The 14882-nt window shown below is 41.9% G+C and overlaps 1 protein-coding gene across 1 annotated transcript in view; it reads left to right on the top strand.

Annotated features, from left to right (window-relative positions):
- The first annotated feature begins 8264 nt into the window (after window positions 1-8264).
- COLQ (collagen like tail subunit of asymmetric acetylcholinesterase) overlaps window positions 8265-14882 on the top strand; it is a 54048-nt gene continuing 47430 nt past the window's right edge. The window contains exon 1 of the mRNA XM_006083677.3: window positions 8265-8418. Within this exon, the coding sequence (XP_006083739.1) occupies window positions 8313-8418 (106 nt within the window). The 5' untranslated portion in view covers window positions 8265-8312. The remainder of the gene's footprint in view (window positions 8419-14882) is intronic.

The raw sequence follows: 14882 nt of genomic DNA on the forward strand, positions 1-14882 counted from the left end.
GAATCGTTCTTTTTCTGTTTCCATTTTCTCCAGGTTAGTCTTGTTCACCTACTGAGGACATGTGTGTGTTTTTAAAATATCGCAGTTACATTCAGTAACTGTATATAAGGAAACAGGTAATCACACAACCCATGATAATGGAATGGAAAATTTTTATCTCTCTAGTTCTTTAAAAAATATATCACCTGTTCCCTTTATCCCAGATTGTGTGGGTATATATTTTAGCCTTGCAGATAGCCCTCTCCCTGTGGCTGAGTATTTTGAACGTACCTTAAGACTTTAAGGAGTTGATTAAATACAGGACGTACTGGGGCTCTGGGTTTGCATAGTTTTCTCCACCACAGCTGCAGAATGGGAGAATCTGGTTACAGGAATTACAGGGTCCCATGTAAACACGGACCCCAAAGCAGCATGGGGCTGCAGTGCCTGTGTATGTTTTCCCCCATCTCTTAGGTTATTGTTTCCTAAAAGTCTGTGATCCTAAAATGCTCCTCAGCTCCCCATTATTGCTCATATTGGCCAAGATCTCCCCACAGTAGGATAGATGCATGCATAAATATGCACAGCATGGGCAGTGACCTTTTCCTCCCTTTAGTTCAGAATCTTGGCCACCATTGGCCTATCAGTGTTGGGAATGAGCCTGTTCTAGGGCCTTGCCAAACCACACTGCCACAGTCCCTTGATCTCTACCTTTAGCTCTCCAGAGACTAGATCCAAGCTTTGAAAACGATGCTTTGTTTTTACCTTGGGCCAAATCGAATAGTGAGGTGGGTCTTCCTCCTCATCCCATCCAATCTCTTGGATTGTTTTGAGACCCCCCCACTAGAATAATGAATGAGTGAGTCCTCTGACCTCTCTCATACTTTCCTGAATCGTTCACTCATCCCATCCAATTCTCTCTCCGGGTGGAATGGTGGTGAGGGTGATGGGACGGCGCATTTGGTTGAGGTAGGGGGAAGCTAATGGGGATGGGAGTAGTAACCTTCTGCCAATAAATATATAAAAATAAAATTTTGCAGTGAACACATGTTAAGTAAACAGTAAACAGTAAGCTAGGAACATGCATTTGGACTGGTGAGAAGAGAATGAAGTGATTGTCAATTAAATTTTCTAGGGTTCACCTAGAAATATGGATCAAACCTACCACCCCTCCTACAAGAGTGGGGCTAAGGTTTGTTATGCCCCTTGGTGGTTAACAATTACTTTGAGTTCATTTATTTCTATGATTCTTGAAATAAGTAATATCAGGAAACTAACTGGCTTTGCCAGGATGTTTTCCCATCGATCCTCAGGCTTCATAAGCCATTTTGGGATCTCCTCTGAGGTCTCCAGCCCTCCCTGACTTCCTGTCATAAAAGCTATGACTTTCCTGTCTCCCTCCCAAGAATGTGGTTTTGCATTTTGGAGCTAAAGGATTCTTGAACTCACAGCATTTCTGAGTCTGGGTTCAGGTAAAGATTGATTGATGTCTCCTTGGGGAGCCAATCTAGCCCTGAGGCCTGGGAGCTTACATCTGGCTCGATGTGTCATTAGGCAGCACAGAGGTTCAGGTTCAGTCTTGCCAGCAATTCCTCCACCTGCCAGACAAATTACATGAATCTCTGCCTCTATCCCCAGAACCTCTAGTCCCACAGCCTCCCTTGTGAACACAATTTTTTAAAAAAGGATTTTATGAAAAAGAAAGCCCTACATAATATTTATTTAGTATACCACTAACAGATTTATTGCATAAGACATGGATGAGAGAAAAAGGAGTAATAAATAGTAGGAATTTAAAATGGTTTTAGGGGTTAAATATTTTTAGAGATAAAAGCAAAGTAAATGGGTTTCTTTTATTATTTAATTAATTTATTAATTTTAATAGTTTTTTATTGTTGAAGGTATTACATATGTCCCCTTTTATCCCCCACTGATGCCTTCCAGCCCACCCCAGGTAGGTTTCTTTACTGCAGGATTTCCCAGAGGCTTTGGTGTGCTGATATATATTGTAAATTTCCAATTAATTTACATAAAATAGGCAGCAGTTCCCAATTTAGGTGAATTCCTCTGCTTTTTTAAAAAAAAAGGGAGTATCTCTTAGAATGGATGGACCTCTCAAAGTTTGGGAAACATTGTATTGGGTAAGTTATTGTCACTATTGTGATTTCATCCAGGTGGCTCAAGGCCAGCCCAGTGCCAGTCTCTTCCCTGAGGAGTGAGAACAACTAAGCTTCGTGCCCTGGAGATGGAAGTGCAGGCTTAATGCTTGGGTGAGTCTCATGAGTCTCATTAGACTTACTAGTTCTCCTGGTTCTCTGGTGATCTTTCCTTTACATTTGAGGCTCCATCCTTCTAGCTCTGATTGAAGCTTGAGTTGCAAGGCACGGGGAGCTATGGAGGGGCTTTCCCAGGGCTTCTCAGCTGCCCAGTCTTGTCTCCCTCCTGCTGATGCAGCTGCCAGCGGGAGGTAGCCAGGACTTCAGAGTAACTAAATCATGGTTAATTCTGGACCAGAAAGACCAGGCGCAGAGCTCTGTTCTCTGCCAAGACCAACTCAAATGGTCTGTCTTCTCCTCTCAGCATGTTGGCTTGTTGGACCTCAGACATATTGGAAAGAAGTCTTTTTCCCTTTTGCCTTCTTCTTTATTCCTAAGGTTGCCAAGAATTTGATTTTATTTTTAAAAATGCTTTTATTTTTAAATTACAAGTTAAATAATGCTTATTGTAAAAATTTCCAATACTACAAATGTGTGTAGTTTTCCCCTTCTCTCATTGCACATACTTTCACTTCCAAGTGTGTAGTGTACATCATTCTAGAGCTTTCTCTGTGCACTTGTAAATAATAGATAAAATATTTGTGCTTGTTTGCTTATATGTTTTCAGTTTCACTCAACAATATTTCATGGAAACCTTCCATGTCAGTGCATAAATGTGAAATATATTTTTCTTATTTTTTTAAAGTCAAATATATTGAGGGAAAATTTACATAAAATAAAATTTGCCTTTAAAAAAATACAGTTTGATGAGTTTTGACAAAGTAGACAACCACTCCAATCAAGATAAGAACACTTTCATCACCATCAAAAGTTCCCTTTGCAGTCAGATCTCTTCTTATAACCCTAATCCCTGGTAACTACTGATCTGTTCTCCATTCCTGTAGTTTGCCTTTTCCAGAATGCCATATAAATGGAATTATATAGTATTGTAGCCTTTTGTGTTGGCCTCAGCATAATGCATTGCAATTCATCCATGTTACTTGTTTCAATAATCAGCTTGACTGCAGTAATCATTACACAATGTATATTTATATCAAAATATCATGATGTATACCTTAGGTATATACAACTTTTATTTACAAGTTTTTAATTTAAGAGGAGAAACCTCTGCCTAAGATTTTTTTCCTGTTTTCTTCTAGAAGTTTAATAGTTTTAGCTCTTACATTTAGGTATATGATCTACTTTGAGCTAATTTTTAAGTATGGGGCAAGGTAAAGGTTAAGGTTCATTTTTGTTTGTTATGCTTATGGAAGACCAATATTTCCAGTATTATTTGTTGCAGAGACTACTTATTCTTTGTCATGACTCTATAATGTTTGATTGAATGGAGGTTTGGTGATTTTCTCAGCTATTCTCATATTCATGGAGAATTAGGCTGTTTCAAAGTTGAGGCTGTCATGAACTTCCTTGCACCTAATACACTGGCAGTTGAATGAGTATTGCAGTAGAATTTATGAATAAAATCGCATGTTTATGTTAAGTGTTGATGGATATCCCCAGGTTGTTCTTCAGTATACTTTCCCACCTACAAGGCCTGAGAAGGACGGCTCTAACTTTGATTGGATTTATTGGTGTAAGCCTTTTACAAATCTATAATAATTTCCTTCTGGAAAAATCTAATAGCCTATGTTATTAGATTATGCAAGATTCAGAGCCCTTCCAAGAGGGTTTGAAGAAAAGATGATAATTTCTGCCTTGGTCAGTTAGGGTAAGCTCATAAGAAATTGGCTCATAAAATACGTGGTACACGGGAAATGGAGATTTACCAAAACAAAACAAAACACAAAAACATTTGTTTAAAAAGTATTGGGGGTTTATAAATACCTCTGTGCTGTAGCCTCCCCTAAGGGTAGAGGTTCCTGTATTAACTTTAATCAGCAATGACTTGCCCCCTAGTGGCCTGAATATGTACTTTCAGTCTCCTGTATGCAGGCATAACTCCGGGCTGCTGTCAGTTCACAGACCCTCACTCTCTCACTATACTCACCAAAGTCCTCCCTTGTACCAGGCCTGTACCAGCCAGCTGCATGTGCAAAAACACAAAGGGGTGCTAGGAATGCAAGTTGCTCAGTGTGGCTGACACATAAAGTTATGCCGCTTTTCCTACTTTCTTCTCATCCTACAATGTTATGATTTGGTCAACTTGAACTAACATTGTTGAGGATCTATTATTAGGTGACAGGGACTGTCCTGGGGCTGTGAGGATACACAGAGCTATGGAACAGTCCCCCATCATCAGGGACGTTAACACAGGTTAAATACCAACACAAAATGGTATAGAAGCAGTTCAAAAACAATACCAACAGGTGTCACAAGCAGGACAATATTGATATAATCTGTGCCAACTTCATGCCATCCTATCTAATAATAGACAAACATGGTAATTGACCGTACCTTTGCTACGCCTCCCATTGGCTAATCAGCGTGATATGCAAATTAACCACCAATAAAGATGGCGGCTAATTTGCATACTGCAGGCAGGGCGGGACAGCGAGAGCCACCAGTGCAAGCCGCCATCCAGGCCCCCGTGTGCGACCCCAGAAGCCGCCTGCTTGCCGCCTGGGATCGGATCCAATCCCGGGCTGCAGGCCGGCCCCAGAAGTCACCTGATATGACAGTAACTCTATCAGTAAGCACTCTGAAAGTCAGTGTCATAAATGCGCCAATTAAAAGACAGATTATGAGGGTGAGTCAAAAACAAAACCCACTTTAAATATAAAGACACATATAGATTAAAAGTAAATGAATTAAACTGCAGCCTATTTTGCTCAATGGATAGAGCATTAGCCCATGGACTGAAGGGTCCCAGGTTTGATTCCAGTCAAGGGCATGTACCTTAGTTGCTGGTTTGATCTGCAGTCCCTATCAGAGCATGTGCAAGAGGCAACCAATCAATGTGTCTCTCCCTTTCCCTTCACTCTCTCTAAAATTCAATGGAAAAATATCCTTGGGTGAAGATTAACAAAAACAAAGTAAATGGATTAAGTAACATTAAAGAGATTATAAAAATCTAAGAAAAATATATTCCAAATTTTGTTATTTGTATAATGGTTATGTTTAAATTATTAACACCTAAGAAATTGGGTGAAGGGTACATATAATATGCTGTAGTATTTTATAGTTTTTTTTTACATGTATGAGATTATTTCAAATTAAAAAATTAAAAATTAATAAAATGTTAATTGAAATGTATCTGCATTACATGAAAAATCTCCTAATTGCTTCTAGCATAATTTATTAAATTGTGCTAAAATTCACAAGGGTTCAATTAAAAAATATCTTAATTCTAAATGATATAATAAAAATATATAATAGTGCAGTTATAAGCACTTATCTGAAAATAAAAATTTAAAGAAGTGAATTTAAAGAAGGGATTAGCCAAAGAAAATATATGCACAACCCATGGACACAGACAATATTATGGTGATGGCCAGAGAGAAATGGGGGGCAAGAGCTGGGTAGAGGGGGGCAAAAGGGGAGAAATAGGGACATCCTATATAATAATAATTAAAGGCTAATATGCAAATCGAAAGGCAGAATGACCGGTTGCTATGATGCACACTGGCCACCAGGGGGAAGACGCTCAATGCAGGAGCTGCCCCCTGGTGGTCAGTGCACTTCCATATGGGGAGTGCCACTCAGCCAGAAGCTGGCTCATGGCTGGCTAGTGCAGAAGTGGTGGCAGGAGCCTCTCCCATCTCCATGGCAGCACTAAGAATGTCCAACTAATGGTTTAGACCCCATCCCTTGGGGGCCTAAGCCTTTAGTCGGACATTCCCCGAGGGCTCCCTGGCTGCCAGAAGGATGTATGACTGTAAGCTTAGGCCTGATCCCCTGGGGAGTGGGCCTAAGTCGACAGGTGGACATCCCCCAAGGGGTCCTGGATTGCAAATGGGCACAGGCCGGGCTGAGGGACACCCCCCCGAGTGCACAAATTTTTGTGCATCAGGCCTCTAGTCTATATAATAAAGAGGTAATATGCAAATTGACCGTCACACCCTTGCACAAGATGGCCGCCCCCATGTGGTCATGTTACCTTATTTAACCTTTCCAACAAACCTTTAAAAGGAACATGCCTCTATTTTATGATGGGAAAAACTGAGGCTTAGCACGATCTAACTATTTGTTCACTGTCACAGCAGAGCTGGGGTGAAACTCCTCTGGTGCTAGAGCTGTGGAGTATCACCTTATAGTATGTCTTCACCCAGCTCTACCTTCCCCCAGATTCCATAAATATCAAACCATTTCGGAATTAAGTCCCATGAGGCACTAGGACTTACTAAATTAAAGCAAAATGGACAACTCTGTGGATTATTATTTATTTTAGTAATCTAAAGATCTCCATAACAGGCTTTATAAACTCATAAGAGGTATTCATTTAAGGATGCAATACTTTTTTATTTGGAGGATTTTGTCTAGCCGGAAATCAAGTTGATGCTATTTCTCCAAATATAGTTTTTTTTAAAATTAAAGTTAATGGGGTGACATCAGTTAATAACATCATAAGTTTCAGGTGTACAATTCTATAATACATCATCTGTATATTGCATGTGTGCTCACCACCCAAAGTCTATGTGAATTTGTTTGTTTTTTTCTTCATTTGTTGCTTTCTGTTTTATATCCCATATATGAGTGAAATCATATGGTTCTTTTTCTTTTCCATCTGACGTATTTAACATGATACTTTTAAAATTAATCCATGTTGTTGCAAATGGCAGGATTTCACCCTTTTTATGACTGTGTAATATTCCATTGTATATGTGTACCACATCTTTTTTATCCAGTCACTCATTGAAGGACTCTTAGGTTGTTTCCATGTCTTGGCTACCATGAATAATGCTGCAATTTGTTTTCAAAATTTTGGGGTAGATATCCAGAAGAGAGATTGCTGGGTCATATGGTAACTCTAGTCTTAAATTTTTGAGGAATTGCTCATACTGTTTTCCATAGTGGCTGTAATTCCCATCAGCAGTGTGTGAGGGTTCCTTTTTCTCCAGATCTTCTCCAACACTTACTTCTTGTCTTATTGATAATAGTCATTTTAACAGGTATGAGGTGGTATCTTCTTGTGGTTTTGATTTGCATTTTGTTATAGCTAGTGAAGTTGAGCATCTTTACATATATCTGTTGGACATTTGTTTGTCTTCTTGGGAATAGTGTCTGTTTAGGTCCTCTACTAATTTTTAATTAGATTGTTTTTTTTTTATTGTTGAGTTGTCTGTGTTCTTTATATATTTTGGATATTAGCCCCTTATCAAGGTATTGTTTGTAAATATTTTCTCATATTTGTTTGGTTGCCTCCCAATATAGTTTGATAAATAATCATTTACTTTCCAATCCATTGACTTTTTCATTTATTTTGCTTTACATGGGATGGAGTTTACAGCTTCTGGAGAGAGACTAAATATTATTCATGGAGAAAGCTGTTTTGCAAAAAAAATGTAACACCCCTTGCCCCCACTTTTTATTGGATGATTAAGCAAAAAAAAAAAAAATCCAAGGTCAGCTTTACATGTGTCACCCAGTGGGTAAAAATGTCACAGACTGACAGCAGAAGGATTTGTGTCCATGGAAATTCAGCTTGAATCAGAAGAGCCCATTCTGTGATGCTGCAGGGCACCTCCATTTCGAGAAGATGCCTGCTGGTGGGTAATCAATTAGAAAATCTATCTGCCCTTGAGGACTGCTTCTAGTGAGCATCAAGACTGGCTGCCTTTTCATCACCTCTTCTATAGCCACTTACCTCAGTCTCCAAAAGAGAAAATTCTGACATCTTAATTTTAATGTGAGCATTTGATCCAGTGCTTGAGATAAATATAACCCTGAGCAGTATAGAGAAGGTTTAATGGGAAATGGTTGGCATTCTTTCTTGGTAAAGGCACAGAGAAAAGATTGAGGCTGAGGGAGAGAGGGAGAAAGGGAGAGAGAGGGAGAGAGAGGGAGAGAGAGAGAGAGAGGCAAACAGCAGTGGGGAAGACAAAAACAGATCAGCAAGGCTCCACGGCAGCCTGGAGGCAAGGCTGCTGAGAACTTGACACTTTCCAGACCCCAGCCAGCATGGTTGTCCTGAATCCAACGACTTTGGGAATTTATCTTCAGCTTTTCTTCCGCTTTGTCGTGTCTCAGCCTACTTTCGTCAACAGTGTCCTCCCAATTTCAGCAGGTAAATGATGACCACGTTCCTCTCTTCCACCTATTTGCGGCAGGGGGAGGAAGGAAGATTGATTTGCAACGTGTCCTGATATTTTTCTTAGTCTACTCTTGCTGGAGGGAGGCTGGCGGGAGACCACCCTAGAAGCTCTCTGTCACTCCAGCTGGTCTTGGAAGCCCCTTCTGTCCTTGTTCCAAAAGTTGTTTCTGCGTTCCCTCACTTCTTACCTCCTTTTGCCACACAATTTCATTTTGGTAGGGGATTGTGGGGAGCTTAAAAGAGATGGAAAGAAGTGCAAGTGAAAGAGAAGTGAGTCCCAGAAAGAGTTGTTTCTATAAATACATCCCTGACCCCTTCTGAAGGGGGCTTGACTCAAAGGGGATGATGTGGAACGAACATGTCACTGTCCCGGCTCGGACAGTGTCGCCGGTTGCCAGGACCATCCCACAGAAGGGGAAAGGAGTCCTGTTGATTCTCTGGGGGGTAAGGGGCCCCCATGCAGCCTGAGGACTAGGTCTTCCATTTCTCCAGCCCTGTCTGCTTTCCTGTTGTCCTTTCTCCCTGGAGTGGGCCTTCTCTTCAGCCTCAGATGAGGCAGCTGGGAGAAGGGGGCTTTCTGGGGAAAGGCGGAGGGGCTCCAGAGGGAGAGCCAGGCCTGAAGCTGGGTGTCTGCTGGGTGCAGTGCTGGGAGGCGAAGGCAAGGGGGCTTTCCCTGTCAGCGTAGCAACCTTTTCTGTTGTCCTGTCCTGTCTGACCCAGAGCAGCAGGAGTATTGGGTTACCGGCATAGCCTATTTCAACCACTCTGGGCAAACTCAAGTATTTTCAGAGGGCTTGAGGGAGGCAGACAGACCCCAAGCTTTGCTGCCTGTCTCCTCAGAGCCTCCCTCAGTTTGCCTCAGTCACCCATGGCTCTCCCTAGAAATGGCAGTCAGTCACATGCTCCAACATGAATCTCATAAATGCTTTGAGGCAGAAATTTTGCTCTCACTGTCTTTGCTAGAAACTCAGAGAAGGCACAGCTCAGAATTCAGTCCCCAACCGCTGTCCATTCATAAAAACAGTTCATCAACATGATGTGCTGCCAGCGTCTGTGGGCCCTGAGGGAAGGGCTCAGAAGGGCGTGGAGCTAATTATAGAAGTGTGAGGAACTGAAGGAGGGGTAGGGATTTGTGGAGAATATGGGGGCGGGGAAGGAAAGGTGGGTGGTTGTGCCAACATGCTCCCCCCAAATTCAAATTGACAGCACCACGTTTCTTCTGGCAGAGTCATTATTCCACTACTCAAGGGGGATGCTGGATAGATGGTTCTTAACCTTGTTTGGGCCATAGATTCCTTTGAGAATCTGCTGAAGGCTCAGGACTTAAGGAAACTCAGTCCTCTGGTTTTAGCTTTGCCCTGGTGGGCTGTCTGACTTCTGGGATAGTTAGCCTTTGGCAGTAAGCACTATGAGGGCAGGGACTGTGTCTGCCTTATACATTAGCATCATTTCCCCAGGGTCAGAATAGTGCCTGGAGCATAGTAGGTGCTCAATAAATATTTGGTGACTGGATGAGTGAATGAGGGAATAAAACTTCTTATCTATAGATTGAGGTATGCCATCATTTGTAACACTTAATTTAGATAGTACCAAAAAGGCTAACGAGTTCTGAAAGTTAGAAAAGAACCTCTGATTTTCTTTGAACTCCTTGTCCTAGAGAGAGCCCTGACATCTCTCAAGTGAGACTTTGTACAGATTGTACCAGTCAGGGTAACACCAGGAAAAAGAAGCAAGTCTAATGGTTCTGATGAAAATACTTGAAGGGACCAGTTTCAGAGGTTGTGGGTGGGGTTAAGGGAATCAACAAGGAATGTTGAGAAATTAGCAATTGTGGGGGTTTTTACCACCATTGTGCTTGAAAAGGCAAGAGGAAGAAATGGGAAATAGATTCCAGGAAGATTTGGGACCTTGGAGGAGGGGTCACTGAGCAAGAGTTTTGATCACAGATGAGCCTAAGGCGGGGGAGAAAGTGGAGAAGAAATACCTTTCCTCCAATACAACCACCTGTTGGCCAAACACAACCTGAAGCCCAGGCAGAGGAGCTCCTGGATGCAGTCATGGGGGGTCAACTTCTGGGATGCAGAGTGAAGGGAGATGGTGGGAACGTAGAATAGTTAGCCCACATATCCGTAAGTACTTCCTCGTGAATTGCTAGGTCCAGACCTTCTGGTTGGGAATGTGGTCTTTAGACATTTGGTGAAACAATAAGATAGAGAGTTAGAGGAGATCACTAAGGTGACAGAGAAGATACAGAGAAAAAAAAATCTGCTTTCTCCTGTAGTCACTTGGCTTTGTCTCCTTCATTTAGTTGCCAGGACTTCCTTATAGCACAGTTTAGAAATAAACTTATGCCCTGAAATGGGAAATAAACTTATTCCTTGACACAGGAGAACTTCAATTCTTTGACAATATTTTCCAACAATTTGCTGTGAAATATTCTGTATTCAAGCTTGTAGAGTCTTACTCTTCCTGTGCTCATAGAAACAAGGGCCACCAGGAAGATCTTTTCATTTTACCCATTACACCTTACTGCAGTGATGGCGAAACTTGAGTTCGGCGTGTCAGCATTTTGAAAAACCCTAACTTAACTCTGGTGTCGTGTCACATATAGAACTTTTTTGATATTTGCAACCATAGTCAAACAAACACTTATATTTTTGATATTTACTTTATATATTTAAATGCCATTTAACAAAGAAAAATCAACCAAAAAAATGAGTTCGCGTGTCACCTCTTACACGCATGTCATAGGTTCGCCATCACTGCTTAGTGCGTGCCTCCTGGGTGCCTTGTGCTATAGGGGACACAAAGACAAGTGCAGTGCTGCCTCTGCTCTGGGGAATCCATGGTCATTGGCTGTCAAAACCCAGGCAGCCCGACCAGCACGCGCTAAATTCCCTGGAGAGGGGCTGTGATGGAGGAAGAGCTCTTACGGGCATCTAGGCTGGTGCTCACCTCCCTCTCTCCAGGAAAGACTGTATTCCAGCAATGCCAGACACAGCACCCACTATCTGGATCAGATGCTCGTTACCCACTGCCAGGTCCCAGAGGAGAACCAGGAAGGAAGCAAAGCATCAGAGGCCAACATTGATGATAGAAATCTGAGCACTAAAGCACATGCATTTGCATTGCAGAAAACACGCTCAGGCCTCTACTCCAAGCCTATTAACTCTACTTTGACACCATTCTAACAGGCTTAGATAGGTTTCTCGAAGGGTGGAGAATTCGCTGTAGCATATTAGATTTTGGGAGTGGGGCTGCTGCTTAAGATACACACAATGACAACAAAATGACAGCTTGTAAAATTGGTTACAAGAAAAATGGTAAAGAACTGGGGAATGGTCTGAGATCAAAAAAGAATAGTAGACTGGAATTATTTCTAGAGCCCCTGTTTTGTACAATCCCCCTGAAGGCCTCATGAACTTATAGCACATTCACTGGCTTTCACTATGATGAGCATGAATGACCCAGTGAAGACTGAATTGTGTTCACTTTATTTTGCTTAAGAAGCAGATAAGTGAACTGTGTCCAGCACGGCCAGTGGTGAACCTGAGGAGGGGTGGTGAAGGATTAAAGAAAACAGACAAGAGAATGTAGTTGGGGTCAGGTGGATCACTGTGCCTGGATGAGGACACAGTGACCCGGCCTGTAAACTGAATCTTTATTTTATAGTCAAATCACACAAAGCAAAACAAGGGAGTGGTCAAGATATTTACAATGTTCTTACGAGTTTCAAATCTGCTTCTTTCCTGTTATTGCAATTCTCTGAACTCTATCAAGCTTTGTTTTGGCAGCACTTGCTGCACCTCCTGCAGCCCATATCCCTCAGCTACCTAGGACTACAAGGTCAGACTATAAGGTCAAGCGTACATACAACCATAGCCTTTGGCTATAATTGTGCTGGTAGGGCTTTGCCCTCCAAGTTGGGACTTGTATGTGGCTTTGCCACAGGAGGACTGTGCCCTCTCATCAGTCCGAGGCTTGATCCTGACCAAAAGCTGTAGCCGCTCTCCACAGATAAGTGTCAGATATATTTTAAAATAATTTCAATTGAACATGGCCCTAAAATTTTTAATGTCAGGAACCTTAATGTTGGTATTTTGTTTTAACCATTGCTGGGTAATACACCACCCTCACACTCAGAGGCTTAAACAACAGTCACTTATTGAAGCTCACATGTTTGTGGGTCAACTAAGAGTCAACTGATCTAGCTTGGGTTTGGCTGGCCCTGGCTGGGCTTACTATGGGTCTGTGGATTGAGTCAGCTCCAATAGCCATTCACAGATATAGCTCAGTCAGTAGTTGTACAATTTCTAGAATGTGGTGGCACAGACCCAAGGATAATAATATTTATAGACATGCAGACCTTCCACACACTTCAATTTATATAATTCTCACAGCACCCCTGGGATGAGTGTGACATCACTTCTACATTTTAGATGAAGAGATGATGGTTCAGAGAGGTTAAGTGACTTGCCCAAGATCACACAGCTGGTATGTGGGAAAATTGGAGGCTGGAATCCTGCCCTCTGACTCTAAGTTGGGGTCTTTTACTAATGTAGACCAAATCTGCTTATGGCCATGGATAAATAATAATATTAGATGGTAAAGTGCTGTAGGTTACTTCTATTTTTTGAATACTCAGCTCTAGATTCTTCTTAAAATCTTCATTCCTTCAATTTTTAATACTTTTCAACTACAGTTGATGTATAATATTATATTAATAAAACATAGTGATTAGACATTTATATAACTTATAGAGTGATCACCCTGGTAAGTCTAGGACCTATCTGATACCATACATAGTTATTACTAGATTCTTTATTCTTTATTCTCCCCTTCCTTCTCCTCAGGATATCAATGCCCAAAGCTTTTAGAAAATGATTGAATTTTACTTTATACTAAAGTGTACTTTCCAGGATACTGGTGTATCTTTCCTTTGAAGGCATTTGTATTTTAACAGGGGTTAAAGTACTAAAGTATGCTCTAGTAAGATGAGCTTCAAGAAGGGTATTTTGGGCGATGAGGCCATTCTACCAGGGGAATACCACTTTACAGACATTCTCTGCAGGCACTGTGAGCCATCCTACCCTATACCCACACAGGCAGTGTGGCTTCCTTCTTCCAATACAGGACCTCTCAGGCAGGCAGGTACTCGCCAGATGATGTCGGGTCAAGGTCTCAGAGACCAGATGGTGAAAAGACCCAAATCCAGTCCTGTAGAGTGAGTCATGTGGAAGAATGGGAATTCTATCTGGGTGCTGGAATCTTTTCCAGTTGGCTGCTGAGATAGGGCCCAGAGCAGGAGTTTTGTGACCTTGTAGGACATGATGTCTAGCCCAGCACTCTCCTGACTAGAAGTCAGTGAGGACACCACTTGGGAACCAATCATGGTCTTGGCAGTAGATTATGGGCCATTTGTTTGTATCTGATGCTGATCAGCTACTGTTTAATGTTCTCAGCCATCTCCTCCTATTTAGCTCCCCATATTTCTTCTAGATAATATAATCAGTGAGAGTTCTTACAGTAGAGGGCTCTCCAGGGGTCCCAGCTTTCCCACTTCTTCCCACCCCAGGCCTCTGAATAAAGCTGTGACTCATCTCCAACTCAGACATCCAGAGTGGTGGGTGTGAGAGATGGGAGGCCTTCCCTTCAGATACCCAGGGCCAAACTCCCACATTGACATTCACCACACTCAAGCCTGCTTTCCTCAGATCTACAACCACCGCTGCCACAACCATACAAAAACAATGCAGCTCTAAAATGAAAAGAATTCCCTTCTAACTTCAATGAGTCACCAAATAAGCTGGTGTCCCGTCTTCTTAAAATGTAGTTCACATCATAAATACTCATATGACTCTTATAATTGGTACTTATTATCTCCAAACCTCTCATTTTGCAAAGCATTTTCACAGTTACAGTTGTATTTGCTCTTCATAGCAGTCCTTATGTGAAGGGTTTTGGGTTTGAATCCTGACTCTTGGTTATCTGCTATGTGATTGTGGGAAGGTCACATCACAAGTTGTGCTGAGCTCCAAATTCCTCATCTGTAAATGGGTGTGATAGTCTCCATTTCACAGGATTGCTATGAGGATTGATTGATTCAACAGATACTTAATAAGTGCTGGATATTAGTATACTTGGAACAGGGATGCAGCAGTGGCCAGACAACAGTACCCCACCCACATGGCCTTCCTATCAGCACCCTGAGAAGAACCTGTCCAGGCTAGCCTGCTGGTCCCAGGAGGTGGCTGGAAGACCCTGCAGAAGACCTGAAGCTCATACACACTAGCTTCCCAAGGACTAAATCCAGTCTTAGTTAGCCATTTTCAGCCTTCATGCCATAGTACTAAAAAAGAAAGCGAGAGAGAGGAGAGAGAGAGATTTTAAAATTTTGCCTTAGTTGCTAACATTTAAGAATGAAGTGTTTCAACTTT

The sequence above is a fragment of the Myotis lucifugus genome, unplaced genomic scaffold (assembly GCF_000147115.1).
Source record: "Myotis lucifugus unplaced genomic scaffold, Myoluc2.0 scaffold_8, whole genome shotgun sequence".
Taxonomy (NCBI): Eukaryota; Metazoa; Chordata; class Mammalia; order Chiroptera; family Vespertilionidae; genus Myotis; species Myotis lucifugus.